We start from the raw sequence: 25,273 nt of genomic DNA on the forward strand, positions 1-25,273 counted from the left end.
CATAAGTGTAAACTGTATGTACACCTATTGTTACGCCGAGCGCTCCGGGTCCCTGCTCCTCCCCGAAGCCCTCGCGGCGTTTCTCTCCCAGCAGCTCCCCGGTCAGACCCGCTGACCGGGAGCGCTGCACTGAAATTGCCGGCGGGGATGCGATTCGCATAGCGGGACGCGCCCGCTCGCGAATCGCATCCCAAGTCACTCACCTGTCATGCTCTGGCGCGCGCGGCTCCGCTCTCTGGGGCGCGCGCGTGCCAGCTCTCTGAGATTTGAAGGGCCAGTGCACCAATGATGGTGCCTGGCCCAATCACCCTAATTAATTTCCACTTGCTCCCTGGCTATATGACCTCACTTCCCCTGCACTTCCTTGCCAGATCTTGTTGTCTTCTGCCTAGAGAAAGCTACTCTGTGTTTACCACTACTGTGTTCCTGACCTTCTGCTATCACCATTGACTACGAACCTTGCCGCCTGCCCCGACCTTCTGCTACGTCTGACCTTGCTCTTGTCTACTCCCTTGTACCGCGCTTATCTCAGCAGTCAGAGAGGTTGAGCCGTTGTCAGTGGATACGACCTGGTTGCTACCGCCGCTGCAAGACCATCCCGCTTTGCGGCGGGCTCTGGTGAATACTAGTAGCAACTTAGAACCGGTCCACCGACACGGTCCACGCCAATCCCTCTCTGGCACAGAGGATCCACCCCCAGCCTGCCGAATCGTGACACCTATGTGGTGTACATTTTTTTTCCTGTTGAACTAATTTGGGCCTAGTTACTGTGAAAGGCCAGCCAAAGGTACACAGTTATTTCTGTAGTCTAATACAGTTTTAAGCGGTAGTGGAGCGCATTGTCCTCCTCTCATAAGTGTAAACTGTATGTGCACCTACGTGGTGTCCTTTATATTTTTCCTGTTAAAATAATTGGGCCTAGTTACTGTGAAAAGCCAGCCAAAGCTACACACTTGTTTTTGTAGCCTTATACCGTTTGTAGCAGAGCGTATAGTCCTTTTCTCATAAGTGAAAACTGTACGTACACCTACGTGGTGTCCTTTATATTTTTCCTGTTAAAATAATTAGGGCCTAGTTAATGTGAAAGTCCATCCAAAGATACACACTTGTTTCTGTAGTCTAATACAGTTTTAAGGGTAGTGGAGCGTATTGTCCTCCTGTCATAAGTGTATAATGTAAGCACATCTACGTGGTGTATGATATTGTTCCTGTTAAAGTCATAAGAGCCTAGTTACTCTGAAAGGCCAGCCAAAACTACATACCTGCTTTTGCAGCCAAATACAGTTTTAAGCGTAGTGGAGCGTTTTATCCTAAATTTATCATGCAGAGGTCGCAGCAGACTAGGGGCGAGTGGCTGCAGGAGTCACAGCGAGAGGCCTGAACTCCTGATATCAGCTAGCGGTCATGTTTCAACCACAAACCCATCTGCCGTCATTGATTGGTTAACTCGGTCATCAAATTCATCACAAGTGACATCTGACACCTTCAGTCATTAGTCGGTGGGTTACTCAGACACAACCTTCAGTTGGCATGAGCAATCCTTGTCCTCCTATTGCCTTTGTCCTATGCTGTTCCCTCCTCCACAGAAGAATGGTATGCTGTGGGTTCAGTTAAACTATTTAGTGAGGACAATCTACTAGAGGGCATTCAGCAACTATTGCCCAGCCATAAGTGGAGGAGACATCCGCCACTTTCTCCGCTAGTTGGGCAAGTAGTGATGAGGAGAGTGGCATTGGAGGAGGCGTTGAAAGCATTCAGGCTCCGGAAGCAGACATTGTTGAGGAACCTGAGGAGGACATCAGTGATGTGCAGACACAACTCGATGATGATGAAGCCGATTGCACTTGGGAGCCGAGTGCAGAAGGGGCTTCATCATTATCAGGAGAAGAGGGTTGAAGGTTGCCTGCGAGGCAGCAGCTGAGCCAACAAGGTGGTAGCATGGTTGGCAGTCAGCATGGTGGCAGAAGTGGGAAATCTGGAGCTAAACGTGCCCGGGGTTGACCACCTGCAGGGCATGGCGGTGTCACTCTGTTCTTTACATGGTTTGCCTGGGCAAATGGAGTTACACAGGGAAGTGTAACAGTGTGGCAAGGAAAGGGTGTATTTCCATAGCTAACGCTGGAGAAACCTAGAGAAGTGGGAACAGTGAGTAGAAGGTTGCAGGATGCATAAGTTTAACTGGTCAGGGTACCAAAAAAAAAAGGATGCAGTAGGGATGTAAAAATGTATTTAACTAAATGTTTATTTTTTATAACAAAATGTTAATACATTTTTTTATATAGTGTGTGTTTAACTTCCCCCCCCCCCCCCACATTTTTAATGTAGTACTGCTACTCCCAGCATGGAACACACTGTTCCATGATGGGAGTAGTAGTACCTGTACTATAGACATATCGCCATAATATAGCAGAGATGTGGCTCTATACAGCGCTCACACCTCTGCTCTGTACTCTGAGTGATGTTCTATTCACATCTCTGGCCGTTCATATTTTCCGCCCAGAGCTGTGATTGGCCGGATGGTTGCAGACAATCACAGCTCTGAGGAAAATATGAATGAGTGGCCGGCCGGAGTACAGAGCAGGGATGGGAGTGCTGTATACAGCCGCTCCATCTCTGCTATAGAGAGGACGATTGCGGTGGATGTCAGTAGTGATAGAGGATCTGTTCTTAACTGCAGGTACTCCTACTCTGACACAATAACTAGTATTGGAGCCTTGTTTACACCACAAGCTGGAAGCAGGGAGGGATGATCACTGTGATGTATACTGTGAAAAAAAATGTGAATATTCGTAATTGCGAATATTTAGCGCAATATTCGCAAATTCTCAAATATGCGATATTCCCGATGAATGTTCGCATTGCAAATATTCGCACCCAACACTAGAATTGAGCAATGAAATACAACGTAAACCTTCTTTCCCACAATGTGTTCTGTCTGGGAAGAGCTTGCACATTCGAATGCACAAAAGCGAGTTGGCCAATCTCACCAAAGTCAACAGGTTCTGTAGATTTTGCTTTTACCGTATAACGTATAAAAACCCTTTACACTTGCCCATTTTTCCTCTTTCCAACACATTAACTTCAAATACTAAATTGCTACATCATATGACAGGCACCACTAGCCATAATGTTATGGATTTAATGTTATGGCTGGTCAGTGTATATCTTTATGCTATACTATTTTTGTATTATACTCATTTTGTAATCTTAATTAAAAAAAATGTCATGTATATAAATACACATGAAGACAAGTAAATCACATATTCAGTAATGTTTTTGCACATACCCCATCCAATTCCATAATAGTACAGGTGCTTGCTCTCTTCCGACCCGAACACTTTGATAACCATACTGTAGAGGTGCAGACCTTCTACAAGCATCCACGCAAATGCACTAAGGAAGAAGAAATGCAGCAGGATTGCAATAATTTTGCATGGTAACTGCAAAGAAATTCAAAAGAAGAAAACCAAACATTAGACTATACAGTTTCATTATTATGATTAGAGATGAGCGAACTTACAGTAAATTCGATTTGTCACAAACTTCTCGGCTCGGCAGTTGATGACTTATCCTGCATAAATTAGTTCAGCTTTCAGGTGCTCCCGTGGGCTGGAAAAGGTGGATGGAGTCCTAGGAGAATCTTTCCTAGGACTGTATCCACCTTTTCCAGCCCACGGGAGCACCTGAAAGCTGAACTAATTTATGCAGGATAAGCCATCAACTGCAGAGCCGAGAAGTCCGTGACGAATCGAATTAACTGTAAGTTCGCTCATATCTAATTATGATTATTATTACTATTACTACTACTACTAACGAACACCTATTTGAACCAAGCAATAGGGTATTATTACTATACATAGTGTTATAAAATTGCTCGACTTGCCATTAATTTGCTGTGAAATCTGCTGTGAAAAAATTCAGGCATGTGTGGATAAAGCCCACCTGCAATATCATTGCTCTCCAGTTCTCTTACATAGGGCAGAAAAAAAATATTTAAATGCACTTTATGAATAAGGGGTCATACAGAACAAGGAGAGTACTGCATAGTGAGGATGCTTATGTTATCATGTAGTTTTTGGAAAGTTTTGTTGAAGAAACTGAACTCCAAGAACTGTGAGATACAAAGCATGCACATGAAAACAGCATACTAGCTTCAAACAAGTGAACTCTTGTTGGGGAGATGCACATCAAGTATTGTATTATATTCTGTAGGAAAATATATATCTATGACCTAGCTACGCCAAAAGATATATTTTTTTTTCTTCAAATAAAGACCATAATATCCTGACCATAATATATGACAAGTTTATGGGGAACATCTACCTGTCCCCGACTGACATCTCCTCCTGTAACACACTGCTAAATATTTCTGGGCCTCTCCTCCCCCCTTTTTTTGCCTAGATGGTGATGACCACTCATGAACTTCATGAATTATGGACTACAACAAATTAATATGCAGATCTGAATACTTGATTCAAGAACCTTAGGTATAAAAATATGCTGCGTGCTTGGATAATTATTCTCAGCATGGTGATCAGTCTGACTAAGCGGCAATCCAATATTTCTCCTACCCCCCCTGGGAAATCAGAAGGTACATATTGTAAGTGTTAGGTGTTTTCTGCTTATTTTATAATTTTTTTTTATGAATTAAAATTTTATAATTTCCACCTTAACTTAAATATGTTTGGTCATTGGATGCCCTCAATGAACAACAGACTTCGAGTTTAAAACCTTTTCATTGTTGGAGAAAGCAATGAATGCATGTGTCGGATCTGGGGTGCGATTTATGCAAATTTGCATTCTGTATGTAAAGTAAGATTGTGTCAGTGGAGATAGGTCAATCCCTTGCCAGACTACACAAAAGAGAATTACGCACATGACATGTTCTAATAAAGATTAAGTGGCTTTAAATTACATATACATTGCCCTGATGATGGAGAACTAATAACATTCCTTTTCTGAGACTGACCTCCTGTCTACATGGGAGAGAAAGTGTCCTTCAAAGGAAAGAGCATGTGCATACATAAGTGAGCATGTGTGTACATAGGAGAGCATGTGCCCACATAAGAGATCATGTGTGTACATAGGAGAGCATGTGCCTACATAAGTTAAGTGAGCATGGAGAACTAATAGCATTCCTTTTCTGAGACTAACCCCCTGTCTACATGGGAGAGAAAGTGTCCTTCAAAGGAGAGCATGTGCATACATAAGGGAGCATGTGTGTACATAGGAGAGCATGTGCCTACATAGGAGAGCATGTGTGTACATAGGAGAGCATGTGTCTACATAGAAGAGCATGTGTCTACATAGGAGATCATGTGTCTACATAGGAGAGCATGTGCCCACATAAGAGATCATGTGTGTACATAGGAGAGCATGTGCCTACATAAGAGAGCATGTGTGTACATAGGAGAGCATGTGCCTACATAAGTTAAGTGAGCATGGAGAACTAATAGCATTCCTTTTCTGAGACTAACCCCCTGTCTACATGGAAGAGAAAGTGTCCTTCAAAGGAGAGCATGTGCATACATAAGTGAGCATGTGTGTTCATGGAAGAGCATGTGTCTACATAGGAGAGCATATGACTACATAGGAGAGCATGTGTCTACATAGGAGAGCATGTGTCTACATAGAAGAGGGTGTGTCTACATTTAAGAGCATATGACAACATAGGAGAGCATGTGTCTACATAGTAGAGCATGTGTGTACATCTGTGTACATAGGAGAGCATGTGCCTACATAAGAGAGCATGTGTGTACATAGGAGAGCATGTGTCTACATAGGATAACATGTTAGAAGAGCATGTGCCTACATAGGAGAGCATGTATCTACATAAGAGAGCATGTGTATACATAGGAGAGCAGGTGCCTACATAAGAGAGCATGTGTATACATAGGAGAGCATGTGCCTACATAAGAGAGCATGTGCGTGCATAGAAGAGCATGTGTCTACATAAGAGAGCATATGACAACATAGGAGAGTATGTGTCTACATAGTAGAGCATGTGTGTACATGTGTGTACATAGGAGAGCATGTGCCTACATAAGAGAGCATATGTGTACATAGGAGAGCATGTGTCTACATAGGATAACATGTTAGAAGAGCATGTGCCTACATAGGAGAGCATGTGTCCACATAAGAGAGCATGTGTATACATGGGAGAGCATGTGCCTACATAAGAGAGCATGTGTGTGCATTGAAGAGCATGTGTCTACATAGAAGAGCATGTGTCTACATAGAAGAGCATGTGTATACATAGGAGAGCATATGACTACATAAGAGAGCATGTGTTTACATAGAAGAGCATGTGTCTACATAGGAGAGCATGTGTGTACATAGGAGAGCATGTGTGTGCATAGTTTAGCATGTGTCTACATAGTTTAGCATGTGTCTACATAGTTTAGCATGTGTCTACATAGGAGAGCATATGGCTACATAGGAGAGCATGTGTTAACATAGAAGAGCATGTGTCTACATAGGAGAGCGTGTGTCTACATAGGAGAGCATGTGTCTACATAGAAGAGGATGTGTCTACATTTAAGAGCATATGACAACATAGGAGAGCATGTCCATACATAAAAGAGCCCATGTCTACATAAGAGAGCATGTAAAAAACCACAGAGAAGCAGCGTGTATAGATAAACAATTAATCAAGTTTTATTGGGAAAAAATTCATAAAAACATGCATATTACAAATGAACACCATGGTTCACCAAATATGGAAAACATAAAAGGAGACACAGACAAGACACTGAAGATATGGAGGTGGGCGCTCAATCAGCTGTGGTATTGTATTAGTATAACAATACATAAATAATAAAGTGCATAGCAAAGATATGAATAATTAAGGTGCTGCTATGTTGCAAATGATACAACAAATAAACAACATAAAATCAAGACAAAGTGCATTTCATAATTACCAAGTGGTACAGAGGAGCAAAACCACACCGCCAAAACCCGACGTTTCGCCCAAAAAAAAGCCTCCGTGCCGAAACCACTTGGTAATTATGAAATGCACTTTGTCTTGATTTTATGTTGTTTATTTGTTGTATCATTTGCAACATAGCAGCACCTTAATTATTCATATCTTTGCTATGCACTTTATTATTTGTGTATTGTTATACTAATACAATACCACAGCTGATTGAGCGCCTACCTCCATATCTTCAGTGTCTTGTCTGTGTCTCCTTTTATGTTTTCCATATTTGGTGAACCATGGTGTTCATTTGTAATATGCATGTTTTTATGAACTTTTTCCCAATAAAACTTTATTAATTGTTTATCTATACACGCTGCTTCTCTGTGTTTTTTTACATTTGTCTTATGCGTGGGATTTTTCATATTGTTTGGGGACCCCTGTGGATTATTATAAGAGAGCATGTGCCTACATAAAAAAGCATGTGCGTACATAGGAGAGCATGTGCCTACATAAGAAAGCATGTGTCTGGGGGGCGGGGTTTGGCCGCCGTGCAGTATGGCCGCTTAGAAGGAGAGCTCCTGAGCCAGCACCGCCGAATACCGCTTTAAAATCACTGCCAGCAACTTTTGACCACTCCGTGGACTAGGCGAAGGAGCATGGCGACATATGGCAGGAAGCCTACCTCAAGATTTGGCCGATACAAGCTGTTGCAGCACCTTTTTCCTGCCGCTCCTCCGTCCCGCGGACCAAGCAAAAATGGCGCGGGTTCGTGCGCTTTCCACTCCTCCTCCGCTATGCAGCGCTCGGAGACAACAAAGGCGAGTGAGAACACGGAAGACAAGAAAAGGCAAGGGAGCTCACTCGGACGCCAAAGACCGAACCTCTGGCTTTCCTTTGCAGCACCAGACCGTTGGAGCAACACCACCCCGCTACATACACTGCCGACCGGTGAGTCAACCCCCTCTTCTGATCGGGAGGGCCGCCAGGGATTTCACATGCTGACAGAGAGCGGGGGACGGGCTCCCCAGCCCTCTGAAGCAGCGCCCGAGACTTAGTGGGCCTGACACTCTGCATGAGACTGCAGACCTAGATGATACCCTGCCCTTACAGGACACTGATCTCTTTGCTACTTACCCTTCCACCGATGCTGTAGTGTCCGACATCACTCTGAATGATATGTTGCAGATGTTCCGGAGTACCTTGCAGAAAGACTTTTGCCAATTGATGTTGCCCATGAAATCCTCTGTGACTGCCTTAGAAGAGAAAGTGGCATTTCAGGAATCCAATATGGAAACCTTCGCTAATACCCACTGATTAATTCTGAGGATAGGAACAGACGGAACAATGTCAAGTTTAGGGGTATCCCGGAGACAGTGGCGGGGTCACAGCTACTGAAATATGTGAAAGAACTGACACAGTCATTGCTGCCTGACTTAGAGCCATATGACTATAGTATTGACCGGGCTCACAGGGTCCCGAAGCCCCGCTCCTTACCAGATGATGTTCCCAGAGATGTCCTGGCCAGATTTACTTTTTTTCAAACTAAAGATAAGCTGCTCCAGTTCTCTAGGAGGCACACTATATTACCGACTCCATATGAGGACATCAAAATGTATGCTGACCTGTCGGCTGCCACCTTGCAGGCCAGGAGAGACTTTGGGCCACTCACTGCCATACTAAGGGATCTTGAATTGTCATACAGATGGGGCTTCCCGACAAAGATTCTTGCTACTCGCAATGGAAAGACTTATGCCTTTTCTTCAGTGGAGGAGGGAATTGAGAACCTCCACTCTTGGGGACTTCTTGATGTACCCAACTATGACCAGAGATGTTCACGAAAACGCAATAATAATGACGGAGAGAAACAGGATGGCAAAAAGCCAAATGACTGAGCTTGCAGCAGTGAAATGGTGCTATGCAGATTTAGGATTGTGTTTCTATAACTACTTATTTTACACTCCCCTGAGTGCTGGAATAGACTTGTTAAGTCCGCCTGGTTAACCGATTGCTTTTTCTCTTTTTTCCATTGTGTTGTTAGATTCTTGTTGTTAGTTGTGACATCCCTGTTTGGTGTCAGTAGACATCAGTCAGGTTTTTGACTCATTGGGTACCGCAATCTACTTCTGGTAACACCTTACTACTCTACCATGGGTATAAAGGTTCTCTCTCTCAATGTGAATAGACTTAATAGTTCATGTAAGAGACAGTTTTTATGGCGAGAACTAGAAAAGCAGGGGGCTACTCTGGCGTGTATACAGGAGACCCACCTCTCCTCCTCTACCACTCCTAAAATCTACCACAGAAAATATCCTCACAAATTGCATTCCACTTATACTTCTAAAAAGAGGGGTGTTCTGATTGCAGTGAGCTCTGATGTTACCTTTCAAATTATCGAACAAGTGGTTGATCCTTCCAGTAGATATATCATTCTAGTTTGTAAAATTGATGAAGTTGAATACACAAATGCCAATGTGTACGCCCCTAATGTTAGGCAAATCAGATTCCTTAACAAAATCTCCTCTCTGATTGACAGACATAGAAAGGGTGAACTCATCATTTGTGGTGACTTTAATTTGGTGTCGGATCCACTACAAGACCTATCAGACTGCTCTTCTAAGCGACAATTTCTTCCTACCACTTTCTTACGAGACAGAGGACTTTACGACATATGGAGGTTACAGCACGCCACTGAGCGAGACTACTCTTACTTTTCCCCTCGCTTCAAGACCTACTCCAGACTGGACATGGTACTTATCACCAGGGGACTAATTTACAGGACGGAAAAATCTGACATTGGTGAGATATCTTGGAGTGACCATGCCCCAGTGACAGTGACGCTGACCGACACCATCCCTAAACACAGTGATTTTGTTTGGAGGGCCAACACGCATTTGATAAACCATTCGGAACACTCTACAACACTGGAAGAGACACTTACTGAGTACTTCACTCTGAACTCACCCCCAGACATGGACCGGACTACAGTATGGCTGGCCAACAAAGCTGTCATAAGAGGTACATTTATAAAACTAGGTACAGCCTTTAAAAGACATCGCTATTTCCTCATTGATGAGGCAATGGCGATGATTGCTGCGCTTGAAAGTCTACACAAATCAGCTCCCTCGGATGCAATTCTTTCTCTTTAATGAGCGCATAAACCTTTGCAAGTTGTTACTCTATCAGTGTGAAAAAATCTTCAAAAAATCCAAATTAAAGTATTACTCACAAGATAATAAGACTGGAGCTTTTTTAGCGAAAAAATTAAAACCACCGTATTTTAAGCAGCGCATTCCCCTGGTACACCACCCTGTCACTGGCCATCCTGAACTGCTGCCCAGAGCTATAGCCAATGCCTTTAGAGATTATTATGATAATCTCTACAATCTGAATAGAGACCCCTCCACACCACAACCTGATACCCTCAAAATAGAGGAGTTTCTCTCCTCCCTTAATCTCCCTAGCCTCACGGAACATGCACTTCAATCTCTTAATTTGCCCATTACCTCCCAGGAAATTTTAGACGCCATCAAAAGACTACCTGCCAACAAATCCCCTGGTCCTGATGGCCTGCCCAATGAATATTATACCCGCTTTGCTACAGTCCTACTCCCACATATGAAGCCGTTTTTTACCACAGCTATGGAATCGGGCACATTTCCTCAGGAAATGCTCTCTGCATTAATAACTACTATCCCGAAACCGGGCAAGTCGACAGACCAAACAGCCAATTTTAGGCCAATATCTCTATTAAATGGAGATGTTAAGATCTATGCTCCTATTCTAGCAGCCAGACTTATGCTTATCCTTCCTACACTTCTCCATGCAGACCAAGTAGGATTTACCTGTGGTAGACAGGCTCCAGGCTGCTTTTTTAACATTAGACGCAGATAAGGCGTTTGACAGGGTGAACTGGCGGTATGCATTTTCGGCTTTACGCACCTTTTGCTTCTCAGGCCCTATTCTCACAGCGATTGGAGCGTTATACTCCAATCCAGCTTCCCAAGTATTTACGAATGGTGTGTTATCTGACCGGTTCACCCTGTCAAACGGAACCCGGCAGGGATGCCCGTTTTCACCAATTCTGTTTAATCTTTCCATTGAACCCTTAGCACAGGCAATTAGGCAACATGACCAGGTCAGGGGCATAAGTGAAGGGAATACAATGCATAAGTTTGCCTTATTTGGTGATGATGTAATTCTAACCCTTACAGATGTAGAATCTTCCTTACCCTGTCTATTTGAGATCCTGAATTGTTTCACCTCCATTAGTTACTACAAATTAAATACCACGAAATCACAAATCCTGCCAGTGTTTCTACCTCCTAAATTAGTTGACTTGCTTAAATCCAAATTTCCTCTGGACTGGCAGGATTCTTCTTTACCTTACCTTGGCATACAGCTCTCGCACCCTTCTTTACTCCTCTTTACTAACAATTTTACCCCTATGTCTAACACTCTTACCCAGTTAATGCACCAATATTCTAAATTAGTGACATCATGGTTCGGGAGAATGGCCACGTTCAAGATGATGCTCCTCCCCAAAATGTTGTACTTGTTCCGCACCATACACATCCCTAAATCCTACTTCACAACTCTTAACCAGCAACTCTCCCAATTTGTATGGTCAAATAGGAAACCCAGGGTGGCACGTTACACTATGATCCATCATAGGCTAGGCGGCGGACTAGGTCTTCCCCATCTGGAGGATTATTATATAGCTAGTTTACTAGACCAGGTGCAACATTGGTGGTCCTCCACTCCTGGAAACCTCTGGGTATAATTAGAGGCTGCGGTATCCTCCCCTTTAGCTCTTAAATCCCGTTTATTATTGCAATTGAAGGGTAGCCTCCCACCGGCATCACATCTCTCAGCCATTGCATCCTCAGACAGAGCCTGGAAATATGCACTTGACCAGAATCTTTCCAAGACCATAGGCATTTGGAGAACGCACAGTATCTTCACAGCACATGACCTTGTGGGTGGAGATGGCGATGTTCACTTCCCCTCTTTACGTGAGAAATACAATTTATCACATAAAGAATTATTTAAAGGACTTCAAATTAGAGACCTCCTGACCACCAATTTCACACAGACCCATGTCATTCCTACAGAATACTTAAGGTACCTGAACAGTGATCCTCGCACTTTAAAAGGCATCACTTTCTTTTATAATCTTCTACACGACAAAAAGACTATTACTAAACAACATTTCATGACTTGGACGGGTGTTTACTACTGACCAATGGGCTTCGGCCTTTGCACAACGTAAGTCACTGTTTCGTGCTGTCAACCACCAAGAAGCGATAGCTAAAACACAGTATAGGTGGTACTACACCCCCTCAAGACTGCATCTCTTAGACTCGTCCCACTCAAACCTATGTTGGAGGGGGTGTGGGATGGTGGGCACACTTTTCCACATACTCTGGGAATGCCCTGAACTAACCAACTTGTGGGCTAGTGTACAGTTACTGACTAATCGAATGACACAAATTCAGACTACTCTGGACCCAGCTATGGTCCTGTTGTTAATGGACATTGATACTTTACCCTTTGAAATGAGAGCCCCTACTGCACACATTTTTATGTCTGCTAAGCTACACATTACCAGAAATTGGAAAACAACTAAGGTACCCACTCTTTGCGAAGTACTCAGTTCGGTTAATCTGACATGTGATTATGAAAGAACTCTCTCCCTGGCTCACAAAACACATGCTAAGTTCCTCAAGAGGTGGGAGAGCTGGACCTCCAGTCCTCACTATCCCAAACGTTGTAGCCAATATGTCAGCTAGTTCATGGTTTTTTTTTTTCATTGTTTTTCACTGATTTTCATTTATCCGTAGTAATTCTACTAATTTCTGTACTTTATGCTTCTATACTTTGACTTAATGTCTCTCAGTTCGATTCGTGTGCTGAAACGGAAGTGTAATGCTTGACTTGAATACTTATATGTGTATTTTTTTCATGTACACCACTGGGGAATGGACAAAAATATTGTCTGATGTAACATGTTCTGTTATTGTAATACTTTTAAAATAAAACTTTTGAAATGAAAAAAAAGAAAGCATGTGTCTATATAGGATATCATGTGTCTATATGGAAGAGCATGTGCCTACATAGGAGGGTACATGTCTACATAGCAGAGCATGTGTATACATAGGAGAGTATATGTCTACATAGGGAAGCATGTGCCTACATAAGAGAACATGTGTGTACATAGGAGAGCATGTGCCTACATAAGTGAGCATGTGTTTAAATAGAAAAGCAGGTGTCTACATAGAAGAGCATGTGTCTACATAGGAGATAATGTCTCTACATAGGAGAGCATGTGCCTGTATAAGAGAGCATGTGTGTTCATAGGAGAACATGTAGAGAGCATGTGCGTACATAGAAGAGAATGCGTCTACATAGAAGAGCATGTGTCCAGATAGGAGAGCATATGACTACATAGGAGAGCATGTGTTTACATAGGAGAGCATGTGTCCACATAGTAGAGCATGTGTGTACATGTGTGTAAATAGGAGAGCATGTGCCTACATAAGAGAGAATGTGTTTACATAGGATAACATGTATCTATATAGAAGAGCATATGCCTACATAGGAGAGCATATGTCTAGATAAGAGAGCATGTGTATACATAGGAGGGCATGTGCCTACATAAGAGTGCATGTGTGTGCATAGAAGAGCATGTGTCTACAAAGAAGAGCATGTGTCTACATTGGAGAGCATATGACTACGTAGAAGAGCATGTGTTTACATAGGAGAGCATGTGTCTACATAGGAGAGCATGTGTCTACATAGGAGAGCATGTGTGTACATAGGAGAGCATGTGTGTGCATATTACAGCATGTGTCTGCATAGGAGAGCATGTGTCTACATAGGAGAGCATGCTTCTACATAAAAGAGCCCATGTCTACATAGGAGAGAATGTGCCTACAGAAAAGAGCATGTGCTTACATAGGAGAGCATGTGCCTTCATAAGAGAGCATGTGTGTACATAGGAGAGCATGTGCCTTCATAAGAAAGCATGTGTCTGCATAGGATAGCATGTGTCTATATAGAAGAGCAAGTGCATACATAGGAGAATATATGTCTACATGGGAGAGCATGTGTCTACATAGGAGAGGATTTGTCTACATAGGAAAGCATATGTCTACATAGCAGAGCATGTGTCTACATAGCAGAGCATGTGCCTACATAAAGGAGTCCATGCCTAGAAAGCAGAGCATGTGCCTACATAGGAGAGCATGTGTCTACATAGGACAGTATGTGCCTACATAAAGGAGCACACGCCTACATAGGAGAGCATGTGAGTACATAGGAGAGCATGTGCCAATATAAGAAAGCAAGTGCCTACATAAAGGAGCCAATATCTACATAGGAGAGCATGTGTCTGCATGGAAGAGCATTTGTCTACATAGAAGAGCATGTGTCTACACAGAAGATGTGTCTACACAGGAGGACATATATCTACATAGGAAAGCATGTGTCTACACAGAAGGGCATGTGTCTACATAGGAAAGCACATATCTGCATACAAGAGCACATGTCCACATAGAAGAGCATGTGTCTACACAAAAGGACATGTGTCTACATAGGAAAGCACATATCTACATAGAAGAGCACGTGTCCACATAGAAGTGCATGGGTATACATAGAAGAGCATGGGTCTACAAAGAAGAGCGTGTGTCTACATAGGAGAGCATATGACTACATAGGTGAGCATGTGTTTACATAGAAGAGCATGTGTGTACATAGGAGAGCATGTGTGTACATAGGAGAGCATGTGTGTGCATAGAAGAGCATGTGCCTACATAAGAGAACATGTGTGTACGTAGGAGAGCACGTGCCTACATAAGAAAGCATGTGTGTACATAGGAGAGCATGTGTCTACATAGGATAGCATGTATCTATATAGAAGAGCATGTGTTTACATAGGAGAGCATGTGTCTACATAGGAGAGCATGTGCGTACATAAGAGAGCATGTGTGTACATAGAAGAACAGGTGTCTACATAGAAGAGCATGTGTCTATATAGGACAGCATATGACTACATACGAGAGCATGTGTCTACATAGAAGAGCATGTGTTTACATAGAAGAGCATGTGTCTACATAGGAGAGCATGTGTGTACATAGAAGAGCATGTGTACATAGTAGAGCATGTGTGTGCACAGGAGAGCATGTGTCTACATAGAAGAGCATGTGCCTACATAAAAGAGCCCATGTCTACATAGAAGAGCACGTGCCTACATAAAAGAGCATGTGCGTACATAGGAGAGCATGTGCCTACATAAGAGAGCATGTGTGTACATAGGAGAGCATGTGCCTACATAAGAGATAATGTGTCTACATAGGATTGCATGTGTCTATATAGAAGATCATGTTCCTACATAGGAGAGTATGTGTCTACTGAAAAGAGCATGTGTCTACATAGGAGAGCATGTGTCTACATAGGAGAGCATGTGCCTACATAAAGGAGCCCATGCCTACATAGGAGAGCATGTGCCTACATAGGAGAGCATGTGTCTACATAGGAGAGCATGTGTCTACATAAAGGAGCCCATGCCTACATAGGAGAGCATGTGCCTACATAGGAGAGCATGTGCCTACATGAAGGAGTCCATATCTACATAGGAGAGCATGTATCTACATAGGAGAGCATGTGTCTGCATAGAAGAGCATGTGTCTACATAGGAGAGCATGTGTCCACATAGAGGAACATGTGTCTACATAGGAGAGCATATGTCTACGCAGAAGGACATGTGTCTACATAGGAAAGCACATGTCTACATAGAAGAGCACTTGTCCACATATGAGAGCATGTGTCTACACAGAAGAGCATCTGTCCACATATGAGAGCATGTGTCTACATAGCATAACAAGTGTTTACATAAATGAACAAGTTTCTACATTGGAGAGCATGTATCTACACAGAAGAACATGTGTCTACATAGAAGAGCTTGGGGGAGATTTATCAAAGGATTTAGACTGGTTTTTCTTGTCTAAATTTGTCGCACAGAAAGTCGCAGTCTAAATCTGTGCGACTTTTCTTCGACTTTTGCTCTAGAGGATTTTTAGAACATGATGCATGCAAGTCTATTTTAGACTGAAATGCATTGAAAAATGCATTGGTGCTGAATTTATCAAGTGCGACTTTTCAGCGACAAGTCGCATAGGCTGAAAGTACGCCGAAATGTCAGACCATGTTGGAGCAGGTTTAAATATAGACTAAAGCATAGATCATGCAGTCTGTGCACAGAATTTATCAAGAGCTGTGCGCCATTTGATAAATTCGGTGCACAATAGACCAGCCTAACCCTCTGTAGTTTGGTCTATATTGATGCGGGACATAGACAACTTTGATAAATCTCCCCCCATGTGTCTACACAGAAGAGCATGTGTCCACATAGGACAACATGCTTTGGACTGGTGATCAAATATGGATCACATGACACAGCTGCCATAATTAACCCCTTAAGGATGCAGGATGTAAATGTACGTCCTGGTGAGGTGGTACTTAACGCACCAGGACGTACATTTACGTCCTGTGCATAACCTGATCGCAGCCAGGGACCCGCCGGCAATGGCCGACGCCCGCGATCTTGCGGGCGTCCGCCATTAACCCCTCAGGTGCCGGGATCAATACAGATCCCGGCATCTGCGGCAGTGCGCGATTTCAATGAATGATTGGATCGCCCGCAGCGCTGCTGCGGGGATCCGATCATTCATAACGCCGCACGGAGGTCCCCTCTCCTTCCTCCGTCCGGCTCCCGGCGTCTCCTGCTCTGGTCTGTGATCGAGCAGACCAGAGCAGAAGATAGCCGATAACACTGATCTGTTCTATGTCCTATACATAGAACAGATCAGTATTAGCAATCATGGTATTGCTATGAATAGTCCCCTATGGGGAATATTCACGTGTAAAAAAAATGTAAAAGTAAAAGTAAAAAAAAAAGTGAAAAATCCCCTCACCCAATAAAAAAGTAAAACGTCCGTTTTTCCTATTTTACCCCCAAAAAGCGTAAAAAAAATTTTTTTTATACACATATTTGGTATCGCCACGTGCGTAAATTTCCGAACTATTAAAATAAAATGTTAATGATACCATACGGTGAACGGCGTGAACGAAAAAAATAAAAAAGTCCAAAATTCCTACTTTTTTAATACATTTTATTTAAAAAAAAATTATAAAAAATGTATTAAAAGTTTTTTATATACAAATGTGGTATAAAAAAAAGTACAGATCATTTCGCAAAAAATGAGCCCCCATACCGCCGCTTATACGGAAAAATAAAAAAGTTAGAGGTCATCAAAATAAAGGGATTATAAATGTACTAATTTGGTTAAAAAGTTTGTGATTTTTTTTAAGCGCAACAATAATATAAAAGTATGTAATAATGGGTATCATTTTAATCGTATTGACCCTCAGAATAAAGAACACATGTCATTTTTACCATAAATTGTACGGCGTGAAAACGAAACCTTCCAAAATTAGCAAAATTGCGTTTTTCGTTTTAATTTCCCCACAAAAATAGTGTTTTTTGGTTGCGCCATACATTTTATGATATAATGACTGATGTCATTACAAAGGACAACTGGTCGCACAAAAAAAAAGCCCTCATACTAGTCTGTGGATGAAAATATAAAAGAGTTATGATTTTTAGAAGGCGAGGAGGAAAAAATGAAAACGTAAAAATTAAATTGTCCTTAAGGCCAAAATGGGCTGAGTCCTTAAGGGGTTAAAGGGGTCACAATGTGTTGATGTAACAGAGAAATAAACACATTCTAATGCTACAACATTACTGGTAATTTAGCATTATATGTGCACCATAATAGCTGGAGTGTTTCTTTAATCCCTTCCTAGTAGTTTAACCCCTTAAGGACCAACAATTTTCAATGTAGGACACGGCCATTTTTTGCACATCTGACCACTGTCACTTTAAACATTAATAACTCTGGGATGCTTTTACCTTTCATTCTGATTCTGAGAATGTTTTTTCGTGACATATTCTACTTTATGTTAGCGGTAAAATTTTGTTGATACTTGCATCATTTCTTGGTGAAAAATTCCAAAATTTGATGAAAAAATTGAAAATTTTGCCTTTTTTTTTTATCTTTGAAGCTCTCTGCTTATAAGGAAAATGAATATTCCAAATAAATTATATCTTGATTCACATATACAATATGTCTACTTTATGTTTGCATCATAAAGTTGACATGTTTTTACTTTTGAAAGACATCAGAGGGCTTCAAAGTATAGCAGCAATTTTCCAATTTTTCACAAAATTTTCAAAATCAAAATTTTTCACGGACCAGTTCTGTTTTGAAGTGGATTTGAAGGGTCTTCATATTAGAAATACCCCACAAATGACCCCATTATAAAAACTAAACCCCTCAAAGTATTCAAAATTATATTCAAAAGGTTTGTTAACCCTTTAGGTGTTTCACTGGAATAGCAGCAAAGTGAAGGAGAAAATTCTAAATTTTCATTTTTTAAACTGGCATGTTCTTGTAGACCCAGTTTTTTTATTTTTACAAGGGATAAAAGGAGATAAATCTTTCTAAAATGTGTAACCCAATTTCTCTCGAGTAAGAAAATACCTCATATGTGTATGTTAAGTGTTCGGCGGGCGCAGTAGAGGGCTCAGAAGGGAATGAGCAACAGTGGGATTTTGGAGAGTGAGTTTTTCTGAAATTGTTTTTGGCGGGCATGTCACATTTAGGAAGCCCCTATGGTGCCAGAACAGCAAAAAAAAAAAAAACACATGGCATACCATTTTGGAAAGTAGACCCCTCAAGGTAGGTAACAAGTGGTCCAGTGAGTCTTAACACCCCACAGGTGTTTCACAACTTTTTGTTAAAGTTGGATGTGTAAATGAATTAATTTTTTTCCCTAAAAAGCTAGTTTTCCCCCAAATTTAAAATTTTTACAAGGGTTAATGGAAAGAATGCCCCCCAAAATTTGTAACCCCATCTCTTCTGAGTATGGAAATACCTCATATGTGCATGTCAAGTGCTCTGTTGGCGTACTACAATGCTCAGAAGAGAAGGAGTCACATTTGGCTTTTGCAAAGTAAATTTTGCTGAAATTGTTTTTTTTTTGGGGGTGGTCCCATTTAGGAAGCCCCTATGATGCCAGGACAGCAAAAATAAAAAAACAACATGGCATACTATTTTGGAAACTACACCCCTCAAGGAACGTAACATAGGGTACAGTGAGCCTTAACACCCCACAGGTGTTTGACGACTTTTCGTTAAAGTTGGACGTGTAAATTATCATTTTTTTTTCCACTAAAATGCTGGTTTTCCCCCAAAATTAAAATTTTTACAAGGGGTAATAGGAGAAAATGACCCCCAAAATTTGTAACCCCATCTCTTCTGAGTATGGAAATACCTCATATGTGCACGTCAAGTGCTCTGTTGGCGTACTACAATGCTCAGAAGAGAAGGAGTCACATTTGGCTTTTGCAAAGTAAATTTTGCTGAAATTGTTTTTTGGGGGCATGTCCCATTTAGGAAGTCCCTATGGTGCCAGGACAGCAAAAAAAAAAACCCACATGGCATACTATTTTGGAAACTACACCCCTCATGGAACGTAACAAGGGGTTCAGTGAGCCTTAACACCCCACAGGTGTTTGACGACTTTGGATGTGTAAAAGTTTTTTTATTCTAATTTTCCACTAAAATGTTGTTTTTTCCCAAAATGTTACATTTTTACAAGGGGTAATAAGAGAAATGCCCCCCAGAATGTGTAAACCCATCTTTTCTGTGTATGGAAATGCCCCATGTGTGGACGTCAATGCATCGCGGGCGCACTACAATGCTCAGAAGAGAAGGAGTCACATTTGCAAATTTTGCTGAAATGGGGGGGGGGGGGCATCTCGCATTTCGGAAGCCCCTATGGTGCCAGGATAGCAAAAAAAAAAAACACATGGCATACTTTTTTAGAAAATGCACCCCTCAATGAACGTTACAAGAGGTACAGTGAGCCTTAACACCAACAGGTGTTTGATAAATATTCATGAAGTGGGATGTGAAAATGAAAAATTTGATTTTTTTTTTACACTAAAATGCTGGGGTTACCTGAAATTTTTCATTTTCACAAGTGGTAAAAGGAGAAAATGTCATTGTAAATGTGTAAATACATTTCTTGGGAGTAAGGACATACCTCATATCTTGGCATAAACAGCATGCACACCGGTCTCAGAGGTGCCGGAGATCAGTCAGGGTCCTTGAGCTTTGGCTTTCTCCTATGGAGCCAGAATAGTGGGACCCCCCCTCAAGGGGCCTTACATGGGGTAAATAACTGGGGTACAGTAAATAACTAAAATGGGGTACAGTGGGACATAAAATTATAAATTATGTTTCCAGAATGATGACCCAGAGCATAGCCAAAACTAAAAAATATGCCCACCCCAAACCCTGTGCTCTGAATCATCATTCTGGGAATGTGATGTGTGTGGCCGTCCCTAACCTGTTGCCTCAAATGCGCACCCCGCTCAGGTGGAGAGAGAGCGCTGCGCATTTGAGGCAACATAAAAAGTCCCTGATGATAGTGACTCAGTGACCCATGACCCATTTTTTGTAAAAAAAAAAAATACCCCCAGAGGTCTTATCAGTTTTTTTTTTTTCAGATGAAACATTATTTTGGGCAATTTAGTGGTTTATGGGGTTAAAAATTAGGAATGTACTCTGGACTTGGTACATTGGGGTCAAATTATGGAAAATTAAAATGAGAAGGGAAAATTTAGTACTCCATGGAAGTGTGATATTCCCTGAAGCAATCCTTAATGCAGAGGCCCGGATGATCAGGGCAAGTGTCACATTGAGTGGTGGTATCCTTCCGTATCCCCCTCTTGTAACACACTCTGCATCTTTTCTGGGTTCGTCCTTTCTTTCCAGTGTGGGGGACTTCACCTGGAAAGTGTTGGCCTGGAATGATCCTAGCACTTATTACTCCAGTTCCTTGGAAAGTCCGGCCTGCTCTTTCCCGGTCACCAAAGATCAGGACCTTTAGGACTTCTTCTTGGAACTGGAGGAATGTCCCTGTGTTGCCAGCGTGCTGGGACAGTACAAAAGTGTTGTACATGGCAACCTGTACCATGTAGACCGCAACTTTTTTGTACCATACCTGTGTTTTACGCATGGCCATGTATGGCTTGAGGACTTGATCAGAAAGATCAACTCCCCCCCATATACCGATTGTAGTCCAGAATACAATCGGGCTAGAGGACCGGTCCCACGGTACCTCGCACAGGGACAGGGGTGCTGCCATTCCCATGAATAGTGGTGAGCATAAGGACATCCCTCTTACCCTTATACTTCACCAACAACAGGTTATCATGGGTCAGGACACGGGACTCACCCTTGGGAATAGGCGTCTTGACCAAATTTAAAGGGAGGCCTCTCTGGTTTTTCCGCACGGTCCCACAAGCGGACGTGGATCTGGCGGCAAGGGATGTGAAGAGAGGGATGCTGGTATAAAAGTTGTCCACGTACATGTGGTAACCCTTATCCAGCAATGGGTGCATAAGGTCCCAAACGATTTTCCCGCTAACGCCCAGAGTGGGGGAACAATCTGGGGGTTCAATACGGGAATCTCGTCCCTCATACACTCTAAACTTGTAAGTGTACCCGGAGGTACTCTCACAAAGTATATAGAGCTTCACGCCATATCGCGCCCGCTTCAAGGGAATATACTGGCGGAAGATGAGTCTCCCCTTAAAACTGATAAGAGACTCATCAACCGAGAGGTCCCTGAGTGGTACGTAGGCCTCCAAAAATTTGGCCCCAAAGTGATCGATGACCGGCCTCACTTTGTAAAGCCGGTCATAGGTGGGATCACTCCGGGGTGGACATGCCTCATTATCTGCATAATGAAGGCATTTCCGAATGGCCTCGAACCGCTTCCGTGTCATGGTCATACTGTAAAGCGTGGTCTTGTATAGGACGTCCCCGCTCTAGTAGTGCCTGACGCTAGGCTTTTTATCCAGGCCCATATGCAGCAAGAGCCCCCAAAATGTCCTCATCTCTGCTGCATAAATGGCACGCCATTCATTGGGCCTGGCCAAAAAAGAATCTGGGTGGTGGGCAATGAACTGCCTGGCGTACAGATTCGTCTGCTCCACCATTAGATTGACCAGGCCATCACTGAAAAAATAACTGAAAAAGTCAATTTCAGTGAACCCGGCCGTGTCAATCCGGATAACCCTCAGGGGGTCTCCAGACAGGTTCACCGGAAGGGGGCTCCGGTAAACTTGTCTGGGGGGTCGGACTCCTAGTACCAGCGGCATTGTCGCTTGTATTAGTGCCGGCCACTGTGCCACTATCATGGGGGGTGCAAGGCCTCGCCTGGCGGCGTCTTCGCCGCCGTACAGGGGACTCATCATCAGTACTAGATGATGAGGAGGACGATGAAGAACACAGTAATGTTGGAGCTTCATCGTCCTCACTGGCAGATTCGGAATCGGAGGCAAGAAAAGCGTATGCCTCCGCTGCCGAAAATGCCTGGCGAGCCATCGCCTTTTTCGACGGTGGCGAGGGGTGGTGGTGGGGTGGTGGTGGGTGGGAGTGTGTTGAGGGGGGTGGGGAGTATGTACTGTGTGTGATTAGTGTAACTATGAACTGTATGGGGGGGGGGAAAGCGCTGCGGCCAAAAAAAAAATATGGGGGGCCAAATGCAGCGCCCTGAACCCCTAAAAGGGCCCAGGTCACACTGAAAAATTGCGGCGGACCCTTGGGGACCTATTAGGGGGTCAGGGGGGGGGCGAAATGTTTTAACTTTTTTTAACTTTTATTTTTTATTTTTGCCCTACCTTTCCCTGGGCTGTATTCTTTCCCTGATCTATGGGAAGCTGCAGGAGGATGCGGTTAACCCCTCCCCTGCCGGCTGCTATTGGCTGGACCAGCCAATAGCAGTGATCCTGGGGTATCTCCGGGTCAGCGGGTCACCAGTGACCCGCATCACCGGAATCGCAGCGTACGTCATGGGTCCATTTATATCAAAGATTTTCATGACCTTTTGTACCAATTGTCAAAAGTGAAGACACTGACACGGTTTCCATTGTTACATGTGCAATTTCACTTCCTATATCCAACTAAGGGGCATTGCACCTGCACTGAAACTATAGTTACACATATATACAGGGTGGGCCATTTATATGGATACACCTTAATAAAATGGGAATGTTGGTTATATTAACTTCCTGTTTGTGGCACATTAGTATATGTGAGGAGGGAAACTTTTCAAGATGGGTGGTGACCATGGTGTCCATTTTGAAGTCGGCCATTTTGAATCCAATTTTTTGTTTTTTCAATAGGAAGAGGGTCATGTGACACATCAACCTTATTGAGAATTTCACAAGAAAAACAATGATGTGCATGTGTATATATAGGAGAGCATGTGGCTACATACGAGAGCATGTGTGTGCATAGAAGAGAATGTGTCTACATAGGAGAGCATGTGTGTGCATAGTGGAGCATGTGTCTACATAGGAGAGCATGTGTCTACATAGTTGAGCATGTGTCTACATAGGAGAGCATGTGTCTACATAGGAGTGCATGTGCCTACATAAAAGAGCCCATGTCTACATAGGAGAGCATGTGCCTACATAAAAGAGCATGTGCTTACATAGGAGAGCATGTGCCTTCATAAGAGAGCCTGTGTGTACATAGGAGAGCATGTGTGTGCATAGTAGAGCATGTCTACATAGGAGAGCATGTGCCTACATAAAAGAGCATGTGCTTACATAGGAGAGAATGTGCCTTCATAAGAGAGCATGTGTGTACATAGGAGAGCATGTGCCTTCATAAGAAAGCATGTGTCTACATAGGATTGCATGTGTCCATATAGAAGAGCATGTGCCTACATAGGAGAGTATATGTCTACATAGGAGAGCATGTGTGTACATAGGAGAGCATGTGCCAATATAAGAGAGCATGTGCCTACATAAAGGAGCCCATATCTACATAGGAGAGCATGTGTCTGCATAGAAGAGCACGTGTCAACATAGGAGAGCATGTGTCTACATAGAAGAAGATGTGTCTACACAGAAGGGCATATATCTACATAGGAAAGCACTTGTCTACACAGAATGGCATATGTCTACATAGAAGAGCATGTGTCTACATAGGAAAGCATGTGTCTACATAGAAGAGCATGTGTCTACATAGGAGAGCATGTGTCTACACAGAAGGACATATGTCTACATAGGAAAGCACATATCTATATAGAAGAGCACTTGTCCACATAGGAGAGCATGTGTCTACACAGAACAACAAGTGACTACACAGAAGAGCATCTGTCCACATAGGAGAGCATGTGTCTACATAGCATAACAAGTGTTTACATAAAAGAACAAGTTTCTACATTGGAGAGTATGTATCTACACAGAAGAACATGTTTCTACATAGAAGAGCATGTGTCCACACAGAAGAGCATGTGTCCACATGGCACAGCATGCTTTGGACTGGTGGTCAAATATGGATCATGTGATACAGCTGCCATAATAGCTGGAGTGTTTCTTTAATCCCTTCCTAGCAGTTTAAGGGTTAAAAAAAGATTTCATTTATATCAAAGATTTTCATGACCTTTTGTACCAATTGTGAAAAGTGAAGGCACTGACAGGGTTTCCATTGTTACATGTGCAATTTCACTTCCTATATCCAACTAAGGGGCATTGCACCTGCACTGAAACTATAGTTACACATATATACAGGGAGGGCCATTTATATGGATACACCTTAATAAAATGGGAGTGGTTGGTGATATTAACTTCCTGCTTGTGGCACATTAGTATACGTGAGGGGGGAAACTTTTCAAGATGGGTGGTGACCGTGGCGGCCATTTTGAAGTCGGCCATTTTGAATCAAACTTTTGTTTTTTCAAAAGGAAGAGGGTAATGTGACACATCAAACTTATTGGGAATTTCACAAGAAAAACAATGATGGGCTTGGTTTTAATGTAACTTTATTCTTTCATGAGTTATTTACAAGTTTCTGACCACTTATAAAATGTGTTCAATGTGCTGCCCATTGTGTTGGATTGTCAATGCAACCCTCTTCTCCCACTCTTCACACACTGATAGCAACACCGTAGGAGAAATGCTAACACAGGCTTCCAGTATCCGTTGTTTCAGGTGCTGCACATCGCGTATCTTCCCAGCATAGACAATTGCCTTCAGATGACCCCAAAGATAAAAGTCTAAGGGGGTCAGATCGGGAGACCTTCGGGGCCATTCAACTGGCCCACGACGACCAATCCACTTTCCAGGAAGCTGTTCATTAGTGTTGCTCGCGAATATTCGCAATGCGAATTTTATTCGCGAATATCGCATATTCACGAATTCGCGAATAT

General features: G+C 42.7%; 1 protein-coding gene across 1 annotated transcript in view; it reads right to left on the reverse strand.

The window, feature by feature from the left end:
* ADGRD1 (adhesion G protein-coupled receptor D1) overlaps positions 1-25,273 on the reverse strand; it is a 919,695-nt gene that overhangs the window by 250,965 nt on the left and 643,457 nt on the right. Inside the window, exon 20 of the mRNA XM_056533246.1 lies at positions 3,287-3,440. Coding sequence (XP_056389221.1) covers positions 3,287-3,440 — 154 coding nt within the window. The remainder of the gene's footprint in view (positions 1-3,286; positions 3,441-25,273) is intronic.

The sequence above is a fragment of the Hyla sarda genome, chromosome 1 (genome assembly GCF_029499605.1).
Source record: "Hyla sarda isolate aHylSar1 chromosome 1, aHylSar1.hap1, whole genome shotgun sequence".
Taxonomy (NCBI): domain Eukaryota; kingdom Metazoa; phylum Chordata; class Amphibia; order Anura; family Hylidae; genus Hyla; species Hyla sarda.